A 24163-nucleotide genomic window follows, 5' to 3' on the forward strand; every position below is an offset into this window, starting at 1 on the left:
CACTTCTACATAATTTTCAATTCTTTCTTGCAATTACTTTCCTGCTTTTCCTTTTGTTATAGTTCCATCATACCATCGCTGCCTCATCACTACCATCACAACAGCAAAAGCAGCTGCTTGATGAGCACTCACTATGTGCCATATGGTACTGTGACAGCTTTACAAGAATTAACTCATTTAATCCTCACAACAACTTTTTGAGAAAATAAATATTATTCCTAACTATAGATGGTAAGCTGGTAAGTGGCAGGGCTGGAATTTGAACCTAAGTAGTTACCTTAACCATTCATTAGAGCTGTTGTTCACAAATCACCTCATACCTTAAAAAATCTGCTACCTGGTTACAGTCTCATATCCCTTCTTTATGAAATTCACTCAATACAATGAGACTAGATGATCTCTATTATTAAAACACTCTCTTTTTCAATGATCTATTTTGCCTAAAATTAGTTATAAAATACAGATTTGGCCTCATTCTTCACATATTTCATCACAGGAACACTGAGCTGGAGGTGATCTAGACTGCATTCGTATCCTTTTACAGGACCTAACATAATGCCTGAACAAACCAGCTGTCAAAAACATTTGCTAGATTAATAATTAAGACTTTATGGTTCTTCTGTTACCTACCTGCAGGTTACTGTAATACCAGGGTTTGTAGTGTTCACAGATGTCTTTTATAATAGTAAGATAGTATTCATTGTTTAAAAATTCAAAAATTTACCCATGACAAAATAAGGCAATTCAGAGCAATTAAATCACAGTTGATTTTCTCTTTTCTTTAACAAAATATAGCAACTGGTGTGATTAAGGAAATAAAAGTACTCTTAATACTACAAAAAATTTATTACTAACCTGTTGAGGAGTAATGGTATCTCTATAACTTGGTAAAATTTTTAGGGTGACACTTCCACTAATATTTTTTAGTAATTCTTGTAATTCCTTTGGATTGTTTCCAACTTCATGACCGTTGACTTCTTTAATGATGTCTCCTACATGAAGTAGACCTTGTCGATCTATCATTCCTCCATGAAGGATTCGGGCAATTACCAGATCATTATTTTCAACCCTAAATGTTACACCCTATAGGAAACAAGAAAGAGAATAATCATTTGTTTTATTAGCGATGAATGCTTAAATATTCATGAACATATATAAGAAAATCATTAAAAAACTAGGTAAATGAATTATTCTTACTTTTCCCATGTTCTTTCCTAACTGTCTCAATATCTTAACCCCATTAAACTGTGTGTTAACTCCATACATAGAATTTCAATGGCAAGGTTAACCCTAAAGAATGAAAGATATACTAATATCTAGGCTGTATCCCACAGGATAAAAGGAAGGCAAAAAAAGGTAGTTGTGCATTCTAATGAACTTATTCATGGTTTTTCCTTTTTTTGTTCCTCAATGTCTTTATAGTCAGGATCCAGAAATAATAATTTTAGCAGGAAATAGTAAACCTCACTACTTATAGAGCCCCACCATGGCTTCAATTTTTAGTAAAAACTTTTTCCATGTTTTCACACTGTCAGTATTTTTTCAAAGGGTAGTTCATGTTTTCAAAGGGTAAGAAGAAATGGAGTAGTTATTTTCTGAAATTTCTGCTACCCATCGGCATACTTCTAGCTTCTCGTTCAGTTGAAAGTTTCATTTTGGTTTAATTTTGCAGGATAAATCAAGTTGAGAGAGCATCAGTTGTGTCTAGGCCAAAAAGAGACTGATAAAGCAAACATGAATACAGTTTTCATAACACTATATTATGAAAAAGAAGAAAAATGAAATGAGTAGTGTCTGAATCACAAATTATGTCATATTTCAGATTTAAGAAAGCATTAATTATAATTTATCTACTCACCAGTGGCTCCCCAGCTCTTTTGTGAATACCAAGAATACGAATGGCATCTACTGGTAATAACTGATTATTGATAGTAGAGTTATTCATTTCTGGGCTTGATGGAGGTGAATCATAACACTTTGATGCCACAATATCATGGGCCTCCAGGAGTGACTTTAAGGAATCAAAAGAGTCTGTGGTTATTAGCTACTGATGAAATATTTTACCAAAAATAACTTGCTAGTTCATTATCCAGGTAGAATAGTAAAAATTTCTAAGACATACATTATTAAATTCCCAAATATCAATGGAATCAAATAAATAATCATTTAAAGAAATATACAAATATATGGTTTTATTTATTCTCATCAAACAATATCATATTCCTTGTGTGAGATGTGATGAGATTGACTGGTTCAGTGATGCTTTTTAAAAGTGGCATGTTGACTCAACTGAACCTAGGTTTCCAAGTCTGGTACAACAAAGGCACTGGATTTCACTGCTATCACTGTTATCATCATCCTTCAGTATTTACCATCAATCCCTATTTATTAAGTTATCAAAAAAACTCAAATGACAGGAATCCTGATTTTTACCCTAATATTACCATGTTAGTAATATATACTTTTTACATGTACAAAATGTCTGTTAAAAAGATGTCCAATAGAAAATAAATATCAGCATTGTATATCAGTGATAGAAACTTTACATTACCAGTACAAGTTTTAGTTTATAAAAGAAACATGTTTTGAGGAAAATAACACGTCAGTAACGGTCTTGAATATAATACACTTTTTACCTTCTATAAGTACTATGAACATGCTATCATCATGGATAATTTTGATCTAGCTTTCTAGGAATTTCTTGCATATTTTGTATATTAAAAATTTTTGCATTTCTTATCTTAAGGAAATAATTTTTACTGCAATTGTGCATACCCAACATAAAACTAAGTTAAAAAATTTTTGAGGATGGATAACACAAGTTCAAAAATAGTAAAAGTAAAAAGAAGAGAGCAAATATGAAGAGGTTCAGCATAGAAACCATCAATCATGACACTGGCTTAATTGGGAATTTCTGGTCATTTTATGAAATAATTTGTAAAAGACTAGAGAAAATATACACAAAGAAAAACTCACAAATCCATATGTAAAAAGATTCTTTCTATAAATGCTAGAAGTTACAGCTCTCACCTGCTCAGAGTTCCACTACTTTCTTTTTTTTTTTTTTGAATTGGAGTCTCACTCTGTCACCCAGGCTAGAGTGCGGTGGCACACTCGCAGCCACCTGTGTTGACCTGCTGGGTTCCAGCAATTCTTCCACCTCAGCCTTCCAAGTAGCCGGAACAACAGGCATGTGCTACCATGCCTGGCTAATTTTTGTAAAGATGAGGTCTCGCCAAGTTGCCTGGGCTGGTCTCGAACCTGCAGGCTCAGGCAATCCACAGAGTTCCACTCTTTACTCTCCTTATGCAGTACTATTTACTCCTGTGACGAGCCACTATTTATACATTGATAACACTCAATTTTATATTTCTGGCCCAGAACTCTCATGTGCTTCAGATTCTTATACTAAAAATCTGCCCACAACTGGCCGAAGTCATGGCAATTCAAAAATCAAAATCAGTAAGGATTGTAGATGATTGAAACACTGAATTAATAAAAAATCCATATGATTCACAGTGCTATTTAAAAAACAGAAAGACTGAAAAAAAACTCATGTGTTACCATTTGAAATCACTATTTTAAACAACCCTTTACTTTGAAAATTGGCAAAAGGAAGGATCAAGTATATTTTTGCCTTTTCAGGAGGAAATGCATTACTGGATATCTAAATAGCCCAGCTGATGAGAAGCTTTACATTATAGAACACCAGCTAATAAATGGAGAAGGAAAGAATTGAAAAATGTCATTTTGTAGCCTCTAATGAAAAGACTGACTTAGGTAAGGATTTCTAATTTGTGTTCATCAGTAGGCAAACAGTTGACAGGAAATAGAATTTGTATAATTTTAGAGTAACACAACAGATTACTTCCCAGTGGAGAGGATTTCAAAGAAAGAAAGGATTAGTCCACCATCATCTTTAGTCAAGGAACATGTCTCAGCATCAATAGTGGTAGACCAACCATGTATACATCTTTTATTGTAGTTTAGAAGTAGTTTTTTTTCCCTTTAAATTTTTTTTTTTAATTTTAAAGATGTGGGGTACAATTCAGAATTAGGTATACAAGTGTTCATTATGCAGCTATCCTGGTTGATGAGGTGTGCCCTCCCCTTTCTCAGGCAGATTCCCACTACTGCCAAGCCCACTTGCCCGCTCCCCTCCTGGCAGTTTCCCCCTACTACCAGTCCTTTTCTTATAGTATTATGATAATTGTTCAAGGTCCACTTATGAGTGAGGACACGTGATACTCAGTTCTTTGTTTCTGTGAAATATCACTCAGTATTATGGACTCTAAGTCCATTCAGGTTGCTGTGAAGTTCATGATTTTGTTCTAGAAATAGTTTCTAATGCATCATATTACTTATGATGTATTTTGGCTCTAAATAGTTAATTTGAATCATCAACCTTTTAGACAGAACTTTTTTTTTTAAACAGGAAATAGAAGAGATAACGCTGTGAGGAAGCAACCAGACAAATACAGGGAGTAGGACATTCTGCAGGACAATAGGCTAGTCTCTTCATAGGTCAACATCATAATCAAGGGGGAAAGAGATGGTTCAACCAGATGCCACACATGGACCCATGATGGAAACTTGTATGTACAAACCAGCTGTCAATATTTTGGTGTCAAATGGAGAAGTTTGTATATGGGATGTGTATTATATGAGATGGAAGTCCACTGAAATGAAAAATTAGAAATCAATATCTAAAAAAAAAATAAGTTAAAAAAATACCTTGTACAAAATGATCTCAAATTAGTGAAAAATATATGTACATTTGTGCATAGAAAAAGATAGAGGAATATGTACTAAGATAGTATAGTAGTGATCTGGGAAGTAAGAAGGCAATGTCCTAACTTTTGTAGTTTTGTTTGCTGATATTTAAAAATGTATTAAGCTTCATATATTTTAAATATCAAGTTTTAAATATTTAGTAATAATGTATAACATGCCTAAAGGTTCAACCCAAATGCTTCCTGAGATATCACAAACTTTACGTAGCCAGTTCCCTTAACATAAATATATCCAAAACTGTCTCCTAGAGTGTTCCTTATCTCAGGGAATTGTTTATGTCAGAAACTATCCTTATCAACTTCCCACATCTCTCTTCTACAACTGTCATATGCAACCAGTCACCAAGCCCTGATGATTTTACTGCTTAAAACTTAAAAGTAGGGTCAGGTATGGTGGCTCACACCTGTAATCCCACACTTTGGGAGGCCAAAGCAAGAAGGATTGCTTGAGTCCAGGAGTTTAAGCCCAGCCTAAGCAACATAGCAGACTTTGTCTCTACAAAAATTTTTTAGAGACAAATTTTAGATACACAAATTCATGAAGCATTCTATATTTTAAAAAAAGAAAAAGAAAAAAATCTCAAAAATGAGCTTGTGTTGTGGCCGTGTGTCTGTGGTCCTAGCTACTCTGGAGGCTGAGGAGAAAGGATCTCATGAGCCCAGGAGGTCTGGACTGTGATGAGCTGTTATCATGCTGCTGTAATACAGCCTGAGTATGGAGTGAGACCCCAGCTCAACAAAACAAAAACCAAAAAACCAAAAAACCAAAACCAAAAACAAAACCCTCTAAAACAAACACAAAAAAACACAAGTCCTCACATTTCTCACTATCTATATGTACTGCAATCACAATTTCTTTCCTTAGTACTTAACAATCTTGCTTCACAAATCTGAACTTCCTCTGGTTAATACCTGCCCCATTCCCCTCTTTCCTGCACCCCCCCACTCTCCACTCAAAGTTTACTGTTGTCCTCAGAACAGTTCAAATACTTTAGTGTGTCTCATAAGGGCTCAATCAACTGGGTCCTGTATAGTCTCTGATGTGCATCTATTTTTTTTTTTGACACCAATTTATGTAAAAACCACCTCACTTCATAACTGCATATCTTCATATCTTCAATAAAATTGTTGAAGAATCACATAATGTATCTGGCTGAGAAAGAGCAAAGATCTTTACCACTGGCTTTTCAGTGCTAAGATTTGCAGTGGAGGTTGGTGACACTTTATTCATCTTCCCCGCATCATTCTTTTTCTACTAAAATGCAATGTCCCAGTCATAAGTTGAGTTGCCATACATGGCTGATGTATTTCTGGGGTTTCTATTCTCTTCCTTTAGTTAATTTTTCTAACACTTTCCCAATACCACACTGTCTTAATTATTATATGTATGTTTATATGAAATTTGTCCTGCCCTTTCTCTTCTGAAATGGATTCTTCTTCGTTAAACTGACGAACTCTTCACTGGTATTGGCTGACGTTGAAATCACACTTTATTTATGTACCTGTGGGGAGCATGTTATATAATAGTTTCTATCCTTACACAGCTCTCTCATGTTCCACAGCCATCCACTGTACCCTAATATTGAGAAACAATACTAAAAAGCATTGGCTAGGAAAAACAATAGTAGTGAAAAGGAAAAAAAAAATCCATTATAACAGGGAGGAAAATGTCTTGAGCATGTGGTCTAATGGTGAATTAAGGTTGTTGTTTTCTTTAATCGTACAAATGAAAATTCATTGTGATGTGTTTCTTTGGTGTACAATCAAGTAGTGTATCCTACTTGATTATGTAGTTATATGTACCTGTTATGTATCCTCAGCATATCAGGATATTAAAAAACCTAAGTTGGAATTTACATGTGTACCAAATATAGCCCTAAATAATCTTTGGAAAAAAAATTTAACTGGAACATAACTGTGAAAGGAGAATACTTTGGGAATATAGAGGACCTGGGGACATGAGTGACAGGAAAAGTTTACCTGAAAGTGAGGCTCTTTGAGTATACCAACTAGTTCTGCCACATTTTCATCCACATTTATTAGAGGAGTGATATCTTCAAGAATTTCATTGACTAATTCCAAGTTATTATCACTCACAGCTTCTAGTTTTGAATCTTCTAGCCTCTCGTGAGCCTGAAAAGATAACAGTGCATTAAAGTAGTAACACTTAATTGCTTTGCTCCAGACCATGGTTTATTTCCTGATTTATTTATTTTTCATAGTTTTAAAAGACATTATTTGAAAATTTAATTCATGTAAGACAAATTTAATATTTCAATCAGACAATATATAGATTTTAGAGTAAGTGCATCATGCAGTGTCATAAGTCTTGACCTCTATTTCTATACCGAAAGTCATGAAAAACTCATTTTTATAACTAAACCATGAAAATATGAACAGACCAGATGATTATTTTAAAATAGAATATACTCCCTACCCACCAAATAATTTCCTAATGACTTTCTAGTCAAGCCTTAAACTAGAGATGCTATTGTTTATGCTTTATTAAAAGAAATGGTTAAGTATAATAGAAAACAAAGAATAGGAAAATAATCATTATATATGCTAATATTTTGAAAAATTATAAAAAATCATTCTAGAAACCCTAGAACCTGAAGTTACTATCTTCCAATTTTGAAAATCAGCAAAAAGTTCTTTTGGAGCAGGTGGCCCTTGAACTAGACTTTGAAAGACCATTAATGATTTACTTAAGAGAAGTTTCCTGTCTTTATAATGTAAGTTGTTTTTCTTTTCTTTTCTTTTCTTTTTTTGAGTTGGAGTCTCACTCTGTCGCCCTGACTGGAGTGTAGTGGCTGCTCCCGGCCACCGCAGCCTCGACCTGCTGGGCTCCGGCGATCCTTCCGCCTCAGCCTTCCAAGTAGCCGGAATTACAGGCATGTGCTACCATGCCCGGCTGATTTTTTGATTTATTGTAGAGATGAGGTCTCGCTGCCCAGGCGGGTCTCAAACCCGCGGGCTCAGGCAATCCACTCACCTCAGCCTCCCAAAGGCGCGGGATTACAGGCTGAGCCACCGAGCCCGGCTGTTTTTCTTTTAATCTAACATTTTTTTCCACAGAAAATATACCATGTACCACACTGCCACAGAAAATAAGTAATTCAAATTATTTTTTCATAGTAGGAGTAAGATGGAGTTTTAAATTCAAACTGATAATGAACACTAAGGAGACACCATATTTTAAGTAGTCTTTGCTTTTCTGATAAATGGTTGTTATCTGATTTTGAAGACAGGAAGAACATAATTATTAAGATTTAATTCATAAATAAAACCATGAAAAATGACAAATCTTATATTTTAGAATTTATTTCTACAACTGTTGAAGATCTAAATTTTAAGTGGTAATGTATCAATTAAACTTTATTGGATTTCCAAACTACAATGCTTTAGAATGTTATTTCTACCACACAGAGTGAATTCTTCAGAGTCCAAATAAAACATTCTAATTTTAAAAATACACTTTTTTTGTTTAAATCTATTTTTTCTAGGGTAGTTACAAGAGTGAAATAGTTCTTAAGTGGAATATAAGGCTATATATTAAGCAACATATTTTTTTTTTTTGAGTTGGAGTTTCACTCTGTCGCCCAGACTGGAGAACAGTGACTGCTTCTGGCCACCGCAGCCTCGACCTGCTGGACGATCCTTCCGCCTCAGCCTTCCAAGTAGCTGGAACTACAGGCGCGCACTACCACGCCCGGCTAATTTTTATTTTTTTTGATTTATTGTAGATATGAGGTCTTGCCAAGTTGCCCAGGCGGGTCTCGAACCCGTGACCTCAGGCAATTCACTCACTTCAGCCTCCCAAAGCGTGGGATTACAGGTTGAGCCACCGAGCCCGGCTTAAGCAACATTTTAAAGAAAGATTTCAAAAGAAGAAATTTTAAAAGTCATATAAAATAGACTGACAAAGAAGAAAAAACTGTTCTTAAACAAAAAGAAAAATATTGAAAGACCAAATATAATATAAACAGAGGAAGAAGTTTCTATTAAATTTAGATGAGAAAACATTAGAAAGACTACAAATGCTATCAAGAATGAGTAAATTTGTAATTTTCTGAAAGTATAATACAAGCCAGATATGGATGGGATGGTGTGAAGATACTCAACATTATCACAAAAAGATTATTAACACTGGAAAAAAACTAACATAATCTACAGAATTAGTTAACTCTTACAAAATAAGCTAAAATTACCAATTATTTAAATACAAATACTTGCTGGTAAAAATAACTGCCACCTAACTAGGCATCTTTAACCTTATGATACTCCAATACTTTTATAGTAGCATAAAAATAAAGCTTTTTAAAAAAAGTATAGAAAGAACTGTAATATTTATAGAAGGTGCGTGTGTGTGTGTGTGTGTGTGTGTGTTGGGGACTATAATTTAAGGTGTGTGTGTGTGTGTGTGTGTGTGTCTGTGTGTATTTAGCCAAGGTAGGTATATTATCATACTTACTCTACAGACAAAGACACTTATGAAAAAGAGGTAAAGTGATTGTTTGAGTTCACAGTCTGGTAAATAGCAGAGTCTGGTAGTATAATACTAGGACTTGAGCTCTTACCTACTAAAGGTTGACTTTATTATTATACAGAGAGCACTCTAACATTATCCTGCAGTTAATTATTCAATCCAATTATGATGCATTACTCTCACTCACTTAAATGTATAACATATGCTCTCACCGACTGCTAGGTTCTTCTAGTCTGGATGTGTTAATTCTGTTCTATCAAATCTGTCCCCATAGTCATTTTATACTCCTATGGTTCAGAATACCACCTCTCTCTCTTTCACTCCTTTGTTGCAAGTGGGAGCTATAAAGACCGTCTGTTTCTTCAGGAGATAGATAATGACTGACTTACTACTTTCAGGTACTATGTCAACATCTTTTCTATACATATATCCTGTGTTATATGATCAACACACAATAATAATACTTTAGACACCAGAAGACTTTGGTTTATTTTAGGACTCTGGGGCAAGTAAAGGAACAGAAATGATCAATGATTTGAAAACTCTAATGCATCTCTCCTTCTTAGTATGTGGATCTACCTAATGCTCCCAAATTTGATGAGGAAAAGTAGAAATGTGGAAAGCTTAATGACAAGACAGAAAGAGGAAGTCAAGTGGGAGGGCAGAACTGTGTTATAAAAAAACCTAAACCTACCTGAAAGTTTTTTTCACATCACCCTCATAGACTGGGTATAAGGAAGAAGAGAAATCTCACTAGAAAATACAGAAATTCTCAGGAAAAAGTTTTTTTAGAAACTGCAGCTAAAGTTATATTAACACGGAAAATCAATTTTTGAAATGTATTTGGGTTTAATTAAGATCAATTTTACTTTAGCCAAGAAAGCAAATGTAGGTCTATATTTACTCCTATGTACTTTTTAAAGTTATGAAATATTGTCAAAGAACTTGGAACTTCTAATTCACTTTAAAGTCAGAATTTACTTAGTAGTTTTCAAGAGGCAAGCACTAACTTGAATTTTATCAAACTAAAAAAGACAAAGGAAATATTAAAAGTGACCAGGGGGACAGGTGAGCCATATCTTGTATAAATGAATGGGTCTTGTTTCCTTTTTTTTTTTAAAGTATTATTAGCAGCGAGACTTCATCTCTATAATAAATCAAAAAATTAGCCGGGCGTGGTAGCGCGCGCCTGTAATTCCGGCTGCTCAAAAGGCTGAGGAGGAAGGATTGCCGGAGCCCAGCAGGTCGAGGCTGCGGTGGCCGGGAGTGGCCACTGCACTCCAATCTGGGCAACAGAGTGAGACTCCAACTCAAAAAAAAAAAAAAAAAAAAAAAGCTATCATAACTCAATAAAAACATATTTCACTTGCCACAAGTGGTTGGAAGAACATTCCATGATTGGCATTGTAGAACACTGGGAACTGATACAAATATGGCCTAGCCTTCTTATACATCCAGTTCTGAGAATCCTATTCACCACTGCATCTTGAAAAACGAACTGCAGGGAAGAAAAAGTTCTTTCAGAACGTCTGAGTATTTTACTCAAGCAGGATCCAACCATGCTGCAAACAAGAAATTATTTAAATAAAAGTTGTAGGCTATATATGAAGTGACAAATAAAATTTATTATTACTATTATTTATAGAAACCTGGTCTTTCCTTCTTAAAAAAGCAAGGACCACATCATAAATTTTGTTTCTATCTTCTTAGAACAAGGCTAAGTATGTAGTAGTTACTTATTAAGTATTTCTTGAAAAAGCTAAGTATGTTAATGGGAATACGTTCTGCTGTGGTTAAGAGTCATCCTCTTCTTTTATTCTAGAGACCTAAAACATGAAAGATCAAGACAAATCTACAAATACTAAAAAATAAGAATTTGAACAGAAGATAGAAATAAGGCACAGAGAATGGTGAACTCAATTTGTACTTTGTTTTGATATAATGCATATATTATATCAAAAGGATGAGCTTTGCTCTAAAAAAAAGATGAAATAAATATGCGCAAATTAGAATGGAATCCTCTAATGTGTAAAGAACTTATCAGAAATCATCTAGTTAACCAAAAGGAGCTCAGTTTTCTTGATTAGATAAATTACATATCGAGGTACTCAGGGAGCTTCTAAATAATGCTGCTGAGCCACCCCTAGAGATGTCTGTAGACTCAGGAGAACTGTAGAGATGTCAAAAAAACTAGAAAAGGAAATGCTATACTTTTTTAAAAGGAAAAGGAACATTTTAAAATGTTTTTAATATTTGAAGAAAACATAAAATAATCTTTTTATAATCTTTGAGTGGGAAAGATCTTTCTAACTATAATGTAAAATCTGAAAGCTATAAATTATTCTCAGAAAGAGGTCCAATAAAATTCACTAGATTGAACATTTTAAATCTCTCATAAAAATCAGCAAAGTCAGATACAAATGACAAACTAGGATCAAAACAATTACAAATTATATTAAAGACAAAAAGTTAATTTCTGTACATATAAAGGACTTCTATGAATAAGAAAAAGATCAACAACTCATTCAAAGAAATGAGTGAGGAGTATGAACAAAAAATTCACATAAAGAGAAATTCAAATACCTCTTTTTAAATTTAATTTTTTATTTGTAATTGACACACATATATATATACTATATATTTATGGGGTTCAGTGTGATGTTTTATTCACAATAACATAAAAAAGAATTAAATACTTAGGAGTAAATTTAACAAACCAAGTGCAAAATTTGTAGTCTGAAAATTATAAGACATTGTTGAAAGAAATTAAAGAAGATATAAATAAATGGAAAATTGTCCCATGTTCATGGATTAGAAAACTTAACACTGTTAAGATGGCAATACTCCCCAGAATGAACTACAAATTCGATGTAATGCCTGTCAGAATACCATGCAACTTTTTGGAGAAATTGACAAACTGATACTAAAATTTTTATAGAATTGCCAGGAATTTGGAACAACAAAAACAGTCTTGAAAAATAACAAAGCAAGGGTACTCACATATCTTGATTTCAAAACTTACTACACAAGAGTTACCAAAACAGGGTTGTACAACCACAAGGATAGACAAATAGATCTATGAAATAAAATTGAAATTCAGAAAATAAATCCATATGCCAATGGTCAGCTTCTACGTGTTAGACAGAGGTGTCAAAATCATCCAATGGGGAAAAATATTCTTTTTCAACAAATGGTGCTGAGACATCATTTGAAAGAATACTCATTTCAACAAATGAATTAAATAAGCACATGTAAAAGATATAAGTTGAAGCCTAACATCAAACCGTATACATAAATTAAATCACATGAATTCAACACTTAAATGTAAGAGCTAAAACTATAACGCTCTTAGGAAACATAAGGGTAAATCTTCATGACCTTGGATTTGGCAAAGGCCTTACATATGAGACCAAGCACAAGCAACAAAAGAAAAACAAGGACAAATTTAAATTAAATTAAAAACTTCTGTGTTTCAAAAGGCACCATGAAGAAAGTGAAAACACAACATACATAATGAAAGAAAATATTTGTAAATTATATATCTGATAAGGGACTTGTACCTATATAAAAAAGTTCTTACAACTTCATAATAAAAAGAAAAATAACTCAACTTCAAAATGAGTACAGAAGGTCAGGCATTGTAGCTCACACCTGTAATCCCAGAGCTCTGGGAGGCCAACATGGGAAAATTACTTGAGCCCAGGGGTTTGAGACCAGCCTGGGTAACATAGTAAGACACCATTTCTACAAACATATATATTTAATTTGCTGGACACGATGGCACATGCCTGTATTTCTGGCTACTGGAGAGGCTGAGGTGAGGGGATCACTTGAGCACGAGTTCAAGGTTATAGTGAGCTATGACCATGCCACTGCACTCCAGCCTGGGCAACAGAGTGAGATCCTACCTCAAAAAAAGGGGGAAGGGGGGAATAATCTGAATAGGTATTTCTCCAAGGAATATACATATAAGAACATGAGCTATCATGGAAATGCAAATCAAAACAACAATAAAATACCACTTCACACCAACTAGGATGATTAGAACCAAAAGTCAGATAATATCAAGTGTTGAAGAGTATGCAGAGATATCAGAACCCTTGCACACTGCTGGTGGAAATATAAAATAGTACAGCTACTATGGACAAGAGTCTGGCAGTTCCTTAATCAAACAGAGTTGTCATATAACCTAGCAATTCTACTCCTATTTATATACTCAGGATACATAAAACATCACAAAAATCTGTACATGAATGCTTATAGCAGCACTATTCATAATACATCTCTAATCTCAAAATCCCAAATCCTAAATGCTCCAAAATCTGAAACTGGGAATTTTCCAAAATTAATGATGGTACCAAATGACAGATGCAAGCAGCTCAAAGAATACTGAGCAGATAGCAGATAAACATCACAAACTCCAAATCTAGGCATATTGTATTCAGATGGCACATTTTTTTTCCTTCGGTGTTAGAATCAATTATTTTTATTGCAATATTTGATATTTGGCTTATAATGGAATTCTGGACATTCAGGAACTTATGACAAAAAAGTCAAAATTTTATGTATTTTTCTAATGTGTGGTAACGTGTGAAACAGTCACCAACATGTATTGCAGGTACATTGATACATGTTGTGAGATAGTAATAGGTTTGTATTCCACCAGGTGGAAGTAATCTTCCACTTGGTGTTTTTCATTTTTTAAAAAATATATGGGGTACAATTTAGGGTTAGGTATACAAATGTTCATTATGCTGATGAGGTGTGCCCCGCATCTCGGCAGTTTCCCACTACTGCCAATCCCATCCTCGCTCTCTTGGCTGTTTCCCACAACTGTCAATCCTTTTCTTATAGCATTATGATAATTGTTCAAGGTCCACTTATGAGTGAGAACATGTGGTACTCAGTTCTTTGTTTCTGTGATAGATCACTCAGTATTATAGACTCTAAGTCCATCCAAGTTGCTACGAAGTTCATAATTTTGTCCTTCTATTTATGGATGTGTAATATTCCATCGTATGTACATGTACTACTTTTTTTTTTAGCCAGTTCTCTTTCAATGGGCAGCACAGTTGGTTCCATGTTTTTGCTATTGTGAATAATGCTGCAATAAATATGTGTGTGCAGGTATCTTTTTCATAGAGTGATCTGAGTTACTCCAGGTATATTCCTAGTAGGGGGATTGCAGGGTCATATGGAAGGTCGATTTTTAGATCTTTTAGGAATCGCCACACTGCTTTCCACAGAGAATGTACTAGTTTACACTCCCACCAACAGTGTAAAAGTGTTCCTTTTTCCTCGCATCCTCTCCAGGATCTGTTGTTTTTTCAGTGACTGATTATGGCCATCCTGACAGGAGTCAGGTGGTATCTCAGTGTGGTTTTAATTTACATTTCTTTGATGACTAATGAGGCTGGGCATTTTTTCATGTTGGCTGCTCATATGTCTTCTTTTGAGAAGTATCTATTCATATCTTTTGTCCACTTTGTAATGGGGCTGCTTTTTTCTTTTCAGCACGTTTGCGTTCCTTGTAGATCCTAGATGTTGGGACTTTGTCAGATATACAGTTAGCAAATATTTTTCCCCCAGTCTGTGGGCTTAGACTGCAGAAAATTAAAAACAAAGAGAAAATCTTGAAAGAACCTAGATGCAAGGGGTGGGGTGGGGGGGATCCTTACCTATAGAGAAACAAGCATAAAAATATCTAACTTCTCTGCAGAAGTCATGCAAGCAAGAAGAGAGAGTAGTGAAATATTTTTAAATGTTGAAGGAAAAAAACCCCTAGAATTATCTATCCAGTGAATTTATCATTCAAAATGAAAGAGAAATAATGACTTTTTCAAACAAACAAAAATTGAGGGAATTTGCTACTAGTATACCTGCCTTGCAAGAAATGTTAAAAGAAGTTCTTCAGAGAGAAGAAAAATGCCATAAGACCAAAACTCAGGTCTACATAAAGAAGAGCACTAGAGAAAAAAATAAAGGTAGAATATTTTATTTTCCTATTCTTAATTAGTTTAATAGATATTAGTTTTATTTGTAACAGTAGTAACAATGTATTTAGTAATTACAACTTATTTGGATAAATGAAATAAATGATAGTCGTGTTACAAAAGACCTGGGGGAGAAATGAGAAATACTCTGTTAAAAGGTAGTCACACACCCATGAAGTGGTACAGTGACATTTGAAAGTAAATTAGACTGCAAAGGCATTTTGCAAAACAAGAGGAACCTCTAAAAAAGTTTTTAAAATTATACATAATTAATATGCTAAGAAAGGAGAAAAGAATGAAATCATATAAAATGCTTAAACCAGGAAAGGCGGAAAATGGGTAGAGGATGGAAGGAAGGAAAGGAGAGAGAGAGGGAGATAACAAATAGAAAATAGCAGTATGAAAGATATTAATCAAATTATATCAATAATCACTTGACCTAAATACTCAATTATCTAAAGACACCAATTAAAAGAGACTGCCAGAATGACTAAAAAAACAAGATCTAAGTATATGTTGTATGCAAGAAACTTACTTTAAATATAAAGGCATAGGTAGATTAAAAGTAAAAGATATGGAGAAAGATACATCATGCTAACATTAATCAAAGAAAGTTGGAATAGTTATATTAATTTTAGACAGAGCAGATTTCAGATCAAGGAAAATTACTGGGAACAAAGAGGGGTATTAGATAATGATAAAAGGGTTAATTCTCCAAGAAGATATAACAATGCAAAAAGTATATGTGTCTAACAACAGAGCATTAAAATCTGTGATACAAAATCTGACAAAAGTGCAAAACTGCAAAAACAAATAGATTACCCCATTATGTAGTGTTATATATATGGTTATGATGGGGTAATCTATTATAGTTGGAGGCTTCGACATCTCTCTATCAGTATAGGTAAATCTCAGAGATATTGCAGGTTCTGTTCCAGATAACTACAATAAAGCACATTCTACAATAAAGTGAGTCACACATTTATACTCACCCTGTGCATATAAAAGTTATGTTTATACTATATTTAGTCTATTAAGTATGCAACATTACGCCTAAAAAACAATGTACATACCTTGACTTAAAAATAGAAGCTAAAAATTTCTAATGATCATTTGAACCTTTAGCAACTCATAATCTTTTTGCCAGTGGAAAGTCTTGCTTCAACGGCTGCTGAAGAATGGGGTGCCAGTGGTGGTCATTGAAGGGTGGTGGTTGCTGAAGGATGGGGTACCTGTGACAATTTCTTAAAATAAGGCAATGAAGTTTGCCACATCTATAGACTCTTTCTTTCACAAAAGCTTCCTCTGTAGGATACATTGCTGTTTGATAGCATTTGGCCCAGTAGAACTTCTTTCAAAATTGGAGTCAACCTTCTACAGCTCTGCCACAGTTTTATCAAGTAAATTTATTCTAAATCCTTTGTTGTTATTTCAACAATGTTCACAGCATCTTCATCAGGAGTCGAGTCTACCTCAAGAAATCACTTTCTTTGCTCATCCATAAGAAGCAACTCTCCTCGTTCATTTTTAAGTTTGATCACAGACTGCCACAATCCAGTCACATCTTCAGGCTCCACTTCTAATTCTTGTTCTCTTATTATTTCCACCACATCTGCAGTGACTTCCTCTACTGAAGTGCTGAAGCCCTCAAAGTCACCCATGAAGACTGGAAACTACTTTTTCAAACTTCTATGTTGATATTCTGATCTCCTCCCCTGAATCACAAATGTTCTCAATGGCATTTAGAATGGTGAATCATTTCCAGAAGGTTTTCAATTTACTTTGCCCAGATCCATCAGAGGCGTCATTATCTATGGCAGCTATGGTTCTAAGAAATGTTGCTTAAATAAGACTTGAAAATCAAAATTATTCCTTGGCTCATGAGCAGCAGAACAGACATGTTAGGAAGCATTAAAAAAAAAAAAAAATTCAGGTGGGACATGGCAGCTCATTCCTATAATCCCAGTACTTTGGGAGGCCAAAGTGGGAGGAATGTTTGAGCCCAGGAGTTCAAGACCACCCTTGGTAAAATAGCTAGACTTCAACTCTACAAAAAATAAAAAAATTAGCCAGGCATGGTGGTGTGTACCTGTAGTTCCAGCTACTCAGGAGGCTGAGGGAGGAGAATTGCTTGAGTCCTGGAATCTGAAGCTGTGGTGAGCCATAACAGTGCCACTGCACTCCTGCCTGGGCAACACAGTGGGATCCTGACTCAAAAGAAAAACAAAAAAAGAAAAGAAAATATTCATCTCCTTATATATCTCCATCAGAGCATCAGAGCTTTTGGGTGATAGATGCATTGCCAATGAGCAGTAACATTTTCAAAGAAACACAGTGTTCTTTTCTGAGCAGTAGATCTCAAAAGTGGGCTTAAAAAAATTCAGCAAACCATGCTGTAAAGAGATGTACTGTAATCCAGGGTTTGCTGTTTCATTTACAGAGCACAGGCAGAGTAGATTTAGATTTAGTATAATTCTTAAGAGCCCTAGGATTTTCAGAATGGCAAATGAATACCAACTTCAACTTAAAGTCACCAATTCTATTTGCCCCTAACAAAAGAGTCAGCCAGTCTTTTGAAGCCAGGTATTGATTTCTCCTCTTTAGCTATGAAAGTCTTAGGTGGCATCTTCTTCCAATAAAAGGCTTTTTTTGTTGACACTGAAAATTTATTATTTAGTGTAGTCACCTTCATTAATGATCTTAGTATATGTGCTGGATAACTTGTTGCAGCTTCTACATCAGCAATTGCTGATGTAAGTTTTGGCTTAAGGGGCTGTTGTGGCTGGTTTGATCTTCTATCCAGACCATGCAAGCTTTCTTCACATCAGCAAACTAAGGTTGTTTTGCCTTATTGTTCATATGTCCATTGAAGTAGCACTTTTAACTTTCTTCAAGAAATTTTCCACTAGGTTTAAGCATTTGTAGCTTTTGATTGAAAGTGAGAGATGTGTGATTCTTCCTTTCACTTGAACACTTAGAGGTCACTGTAGGGTTATTAACTATCCTAATATTGTTGTATCTCAGGGAATGGGGAGGTTTAAGGAATGGGAGAGAGATGGTGTAATGGCTGTGGTGCAGCAGTCAGAACACACACTCCATTTATTAAGTTCATCATTTTATATGGGCATAGTTTTTGATACCTCCCCGAAATTACAATAGTGACATCAAAGATAACTGATCACAGATCAACATGAGATATAGTAATAATGAAAAAGTTTGAAATATTCCCAAAATTATAAAAATGTGACACAGAAACGTGAAGTGAGTACATGCTGTTGAAAAAATAAGCCAAAAAACTTGTTCATTTCAGGGTTGTCACAAATCTCCAATTTGTAAAAAATGCAATAATCTGCAAAGAGTAATAAAGTGAAGTGCAATAAAACAAGGTATGTCTATTTTTCTTTTTCTCCCTTCTCTTTTCTTTCTGGGATACTAATTACATATATGTTAGATCTTTTCAGTATGTCTTATACATTCTGTTATCTTTTTATATTCTATGAGTTTTAGTTTGAATATTTTCTATTAACCTCTTCAAATTCACTAATTCCTTCTTCTGGTGTGTCTAGTCTTCTATCATTCCATCAAATGAGCTAATTTCAGATATTGTATTTATTTTTGCTTCTAAAATTTCCATTTGATCATTTTTAATTCTGACTTTTTTTTGAGTCAGAGACTTATTCTGTTGCCCATGCTGGAGTGCAGTGGCACCATCATTGCTCACTGCAGCCTCAACTTCTTGGGCTCAAGTGATCCTTCCACTTCAGCCTCCTGAGGAACTAGGACTACAGGTGCATGCCACTACACCCAGCTAAGTTTTTTTTTTTTTTTTTTTATAGCCGGGGTCTCACTATGCTGGCTAAACTTGTCTCAAACTCTTAGGCTCAAGCAATCCTCCCACCTCAGCTTCGCAAAGTATTGGGATATAGGCATTAGCTACCATGCCTGGCCTCTTAATTCTGACTTTCTGGTAATATTTTACAGCCATTTCTCCATTTTGTATTAAAAACACATTAATAAATTTAAATCCTTGTTTATGAAGTCTAACAAAAGGACTGCCTCTTATTTTTCTCATGATGGTTGGTCACTTGCTCCTGCCTCTCTGCATATCTAGTGACATATGCCTCTCTTTTTTCCCTCCTACTTGTTATACTGTAAGTGTTAATCTGTTGTGGCTTACTATCTCTTTATTGGAAGCAGAAGCCCTTCCTCATTCCTGAGACTTTTTTTTTTTTTTAACCTACATTGTAGGAGTATTGAACTACTATTGTTTTTACTCATTGAGAATCTGTTTCAATGTTTGATGTTATTGGGTGAGTCTATTATTTTACTTTCATCAGAAACAATAAAAACTGACAGTCAACAGTATGACATCAAGAGAAGAGTGAAAAACTATTTTTAAAGTACCAACAAGAATCCAAGGTAGCCATTTTATATAGGCTTAAACAGTTCCTACTTATTTCTATAGCCCTGGAGTTATTAATTTACTTCAGCACAGTAGTGATTAACATTTATGATAAGACATTTGAATCTGAAAGTAAGTAATATCTTGTATATTATCAAAATGTAAAAATATCAAATAAACTTTGGAAAGACTGCAATTAAAAATGATTACAATAAAAATTCCAGTTCGGTGATCTGCTAGTGAATTGGTTTCTACTTAGAAGCCTTTATACCAAGTGACCTTAGTATGAGTAAGTATAAATAAAATGAAGAGTCTGCATCATTAACTCATTTTTACTAATGGAAAACTTTGTAAAGGGTATCCTTCAGAAATCCTGGAAGAAAACAAGTCATAGAGTATGGTTAGGAAAAGACGTCAGGAGGGGGTGAATACAATATTCTCAGAGAACAAAAAGAAAAAGAAATGACAAGATGGCTATATGAAAAACAGGTCAGAGAAAGCAAAGGCAAGTGACATAGGTTCTTGAAAGCAAGAATCATTTGAGGGAACTCTAAAGAAGGGGAGAGCTGGGTTGTAAAGTAATATACTTAGCTTTTGTGATATCTATACAGTTATTATGGGAAAATAGTATATATAAGTAAAATGAAACTGTACCAAGAAAATGGTTGTAAAGTATATTTATAAGTTCAGGAGATTACTTCAGAGTTGACTATGGAAACCAGTCTTAAAATATCAGTGTTATGCAAGAAAAAACAAGATTTCAAAAACATACTAGATAAAGGAAGCCAAGAATTTAAATGAAAAACAAGTATACAATCTAACATAAAAGAAGAAAATCAGTACCTTGCTGTAGTTACAAATGGAAACAGAACCAGGATCTTTTTCACAGGCCCCATTATAACACAACTGTGCAGATATGATTTCTCTAAACCTTAAAGGTGTTAGGTAAAAACTAAGAGTTATTCCATCCTGTAGTTAAAGTCAGACTAGAAAAGGCAAAAGTGACTTAATTTTTGCATAAGTAAGATTTCATCATATGATAAGTGCCATTATTTGCTAACTAGAACTAAGGTATATCAACCAAGTTCTAAAATAGTAATACCTGAAAAGACCTCTGTAAAAACAATTTCCAAAATAATTCAGTAATCCTGTAAATAAATCAATTTACCTTAGCAAGTGATTTTACAATAGGATTTTCCATAATTCCCTTGAGGAAAATTAGGTCTATTTCTTCTGCTCCTGTAGAAGACGGCAGCTCCGTAAGGTTTTCCAAGACTTGCTGCATTGCTGCTGAGATGAAAAGCAACATTAAAATAAACAAACAAAAAACCCTTCAATTCCAAACCATTATTGGGTAAGATTATTAAAAAATGCAAATAAACATACATTAAAATAATCTTTTGAAAAATTACATTTAAAAAAGGGAACTGTTAAACTGTAGGAGTTTCAAGTTGACTTCCCTTAAATTAGTTAGAAAGGATAGATTTTGATATGCAATTTGGGCTCTATCAGAATACTTTATACATACTTACAACCTTGCACTTGCTTTACATTTTTCAAATTTAAAAATATTAACCTAAGAAGATAAAAATCTCAATCCTTATAAAAGGCAAAATGACTGAATTAGCAAATCAAAAAACTTCTCACACACCCAGAACCAGGCTTCACTGGTGAATTCTATTTAAAAAAGAATTAAAACCAATACTTCACAAACTCTTCCAAAAAAATAGAAGAGGAAACACTTCCCAACTCATCCTATGAGACCAACTACCCTGATACTAAACCCCAAAACAACACAAAAATATTACAGCCAATATCTCTTATAAATACAGGTACAAAAATCTTTAACAAAATACTAGCAAATTCAATCCAGCAACACATACAAAATATTGTAAACAATGGTCAAATTCAATTTATCCCAGGAATGCAAGAGTAGTTCAACATATGAAAATCAATCAATATACCATATTAACAGAACAAAGACCAAAAACTAAATGACATCTCAATAGACCAAGAAAAAGCATTCGACAAAATTCAAAAAGTTTTCAAAATAAAAAACATTCACCAAACTAAAAATAGAAGGGAAATTCCTCATCCTGATAAAAGGCAGCTATGAAAAACTCACAACAAACATCATACTTAATGGTGAAAGACTGGATGCTCTCTCCCTAAGATCAGGAATAAGACAAAGTTGTCCACTCTTGTTGTGTCTATTCAATTTCATATTGGAAGTTCTAGCCAAGCCAGTTAGGCAAAAAAGAAAAGAAAAGAAATAGGAAATTAAAGGTATCCAGATTGGAAAGTAATAAGTAAAATGATCTCTATTTGTAGATATGATCGTATGTATGAAAAAATCCTAATACACAAAAAATGTATTAGAATAAATGGCTTCACCAAGGTTTTAAGATACACAATCAATACACAACAATCAGTTATATTTCTATGCACTAGCAACGAACAATCCAAAAATCATTTTTATACTAGCATCAAAACAATAAAATACTGAGAAATAAATGTAGCAAAAGAACAAAGTTTGTACACTGAAACTAGAAAACATTAATCAAAGAATAAAAAAGATCTAACTAAATGGAAAGACATTAATGTTCACTGATTGGAAGACTTAATATTATTAAAATGGCAATATTCCTCAAATTGATCTACAGGTTTAATGCAATCTCTATCATAATCTCAGCTGCCCCAACTCCTTTTTTCCTGCAGAAATCGACAAGTTCATCCTAAAATTCATATGAAAAGACACCCAGAATAGCTAAAGAAATCTTCAAAAGGAAGAACAAAACTGGAGAACTCACACTTCTCAATTTCAAAACTTACTAAGAAGTTATAGTTATCAAGACTGTGTGAAACTAGCATATTGACAGACATATAACTAAACAAGAGTCTCAAAAAATTGTTAGAAATTTATGGACAACTGAATTTGATGGGGTGGCAAGACAATTCAACAAAGAAAATAATAGTCTTTCTAATAACTGGTGACGGAACAACTAACTGGATATGCACATGAAAAGAGTGAAGCTAGTCCTTTCCTTCATTCTCTATTGAAATCTTAATTTCATTAGTTTTATCTCCTTCTGATTTTTTTTGGAATAAACAAATATAACATTTACTTGTTTTTAATATTAACTTTTATTTAAAATACAAACACTAAAAGTTAGCCATTACAACTAAATGGCTTATAATAAAATATAGCAGCCCTCTGTTTCATGCTATTTTCCCTTCTCCCAACTTATTCTACTACCCAGAAATAATTACTGTGAATTTGTTAATGGTTTCTTTTCATCAAATCTGTTGATAGTTTCTTTTCTCTTTGGAAAATATGTTAGTATTGCTACCTTTTGATTGACTCATTTTGGACATTATTGGCTTTCTGTTAGAATAGCAGAGTTTTAAGCCTTTACCTTCCCTATCTTCAGGCTCTCCATTTTCTATCAAATGAAGTGTTTTTCATATGAAACTCTTAAAAGTTTTTATTCAAACATTCCAACAAGTTTTTCACATTTCTATCAGCATATTTCCAAATGTTCAAATATTTTTCTACAACTCTATCAGATTTATTTCCTGACTCCTAGCCCTGATTTCCTTCTTAAAGCATTCTTCTCTTGTACTTTAATTTGGATAGGTTCATCTATAGGTCTCCTAGTCATTATGTGTAAATGACTGACAATTTTAGAAGTGAAGAGGTGAACAGGAGTACAATGTGCACTAGATACAAAAATAAGGAAAATCAGTATTGGATTAAGATGAAGAAAGAAGACACTAGGAAAAAGAATATGAAAAATACCTACCTCCTAATTTTACTTAAGGTCCAAAGTTTACCTTTAAGTGGGCAGAGAACAATAGAATTTTTTTTTTTTGTTGAGTTGGAATATCACTCTGTCACCCAGGCTGAAATGCAGTGGCATGCTCATAGCTCATTGCTACTGGACTCAGGCTATCTTCTGCCTCAGCCCTCCAAGTAGCTGGAACTACAGGTATGTGCTAACAAGCCAGGCTATTTCTTTTCCCCTAACTTATTGTAGAGATGAGGTCTCACCAAGTTATCCATTATGGTCTTGAACCTCTGGGCTCAGGCAATGCTCTTACCTCTGCTTTCAAAAGTGCGGGGATTTTAAAGTACTTTTGCCCCATGGCTATAAATGTAGTTAGCTCTAAAGCTCATGATTACTTATTTTTTTTCCTTTAACATTCTACGTTTGTCTTTATTTTTAACTTTTATTATGGGAAAATTAGAGCATATACAAAGAAAACATAATAATATAGTGAACTCAACTACTATGAGCTCCAACAATTAGAAACTTGTGGTCAGTCTTGTTTCATACCACTGCATACACTCTGCCTTACTTATGTTTGAAATAAATCCCAGATATCATATTCAGTATATATGCCTAAAAATCAGGACACTTTTAAAATAATATAAACAAAATAATATTAGCATAGCTAACAAATAAACAATAACCCTTAATTCTAT

General features: G+C 34.0%; 1 protein-coding gene across 2 annotated transcripts in view; it reads right to left on the reverse strand.

Annotated features, from left to right (window-relative positions):
* MPP6 (membrane palmitoylated protein 6) overlaps positions 1-24163 on the reverse strand; it is a 66878-nt gene that overhangs the window by 41778 nt on the left and 937 nt on the right. The window contains exons 1-5 of one of the 2 annotated variants that reach the window (XM_021706075.1): positions 20846-20962; positions 20521-20646; positions 6774-6926; positions 1859-2011; positions 856-1083 (exon numbers count right to left, since the gene is read on the reverse strand). In XM_021706075.1, the coding sequence (XP_021561750.1) occupies positions 856-1083; positions 1859-2011; positions 6774-6926; positions 20521-20646; positions 20846-20962 (777 nt within the window). Of the gene's footprint in view, positions 1-855; positions 1084-1858; positions 2012-6773; positions 6927-20520; positions 20647-20845; positions 20965-24163 lie in introns of those variants that run through there. The other variant, XM_008072328.2, reaches the window with a different exon arrangement.

This window comes from Carlito syrichta, unplaced genomic scaffold (genome assembly GCF_000164805.1).
Source record: "Carlito syrichta isolate Samal-C Ts95f unplaced genomic scaffold, Tarsius_syrichta-2.0.1 Scaffold315119, whole genome shotgun sequence".
NCBI lineage: Eukaryota > Metazoa > Chordata > Mammalia > Primates > Tarsiidae > Carlito > Carlito syrichta.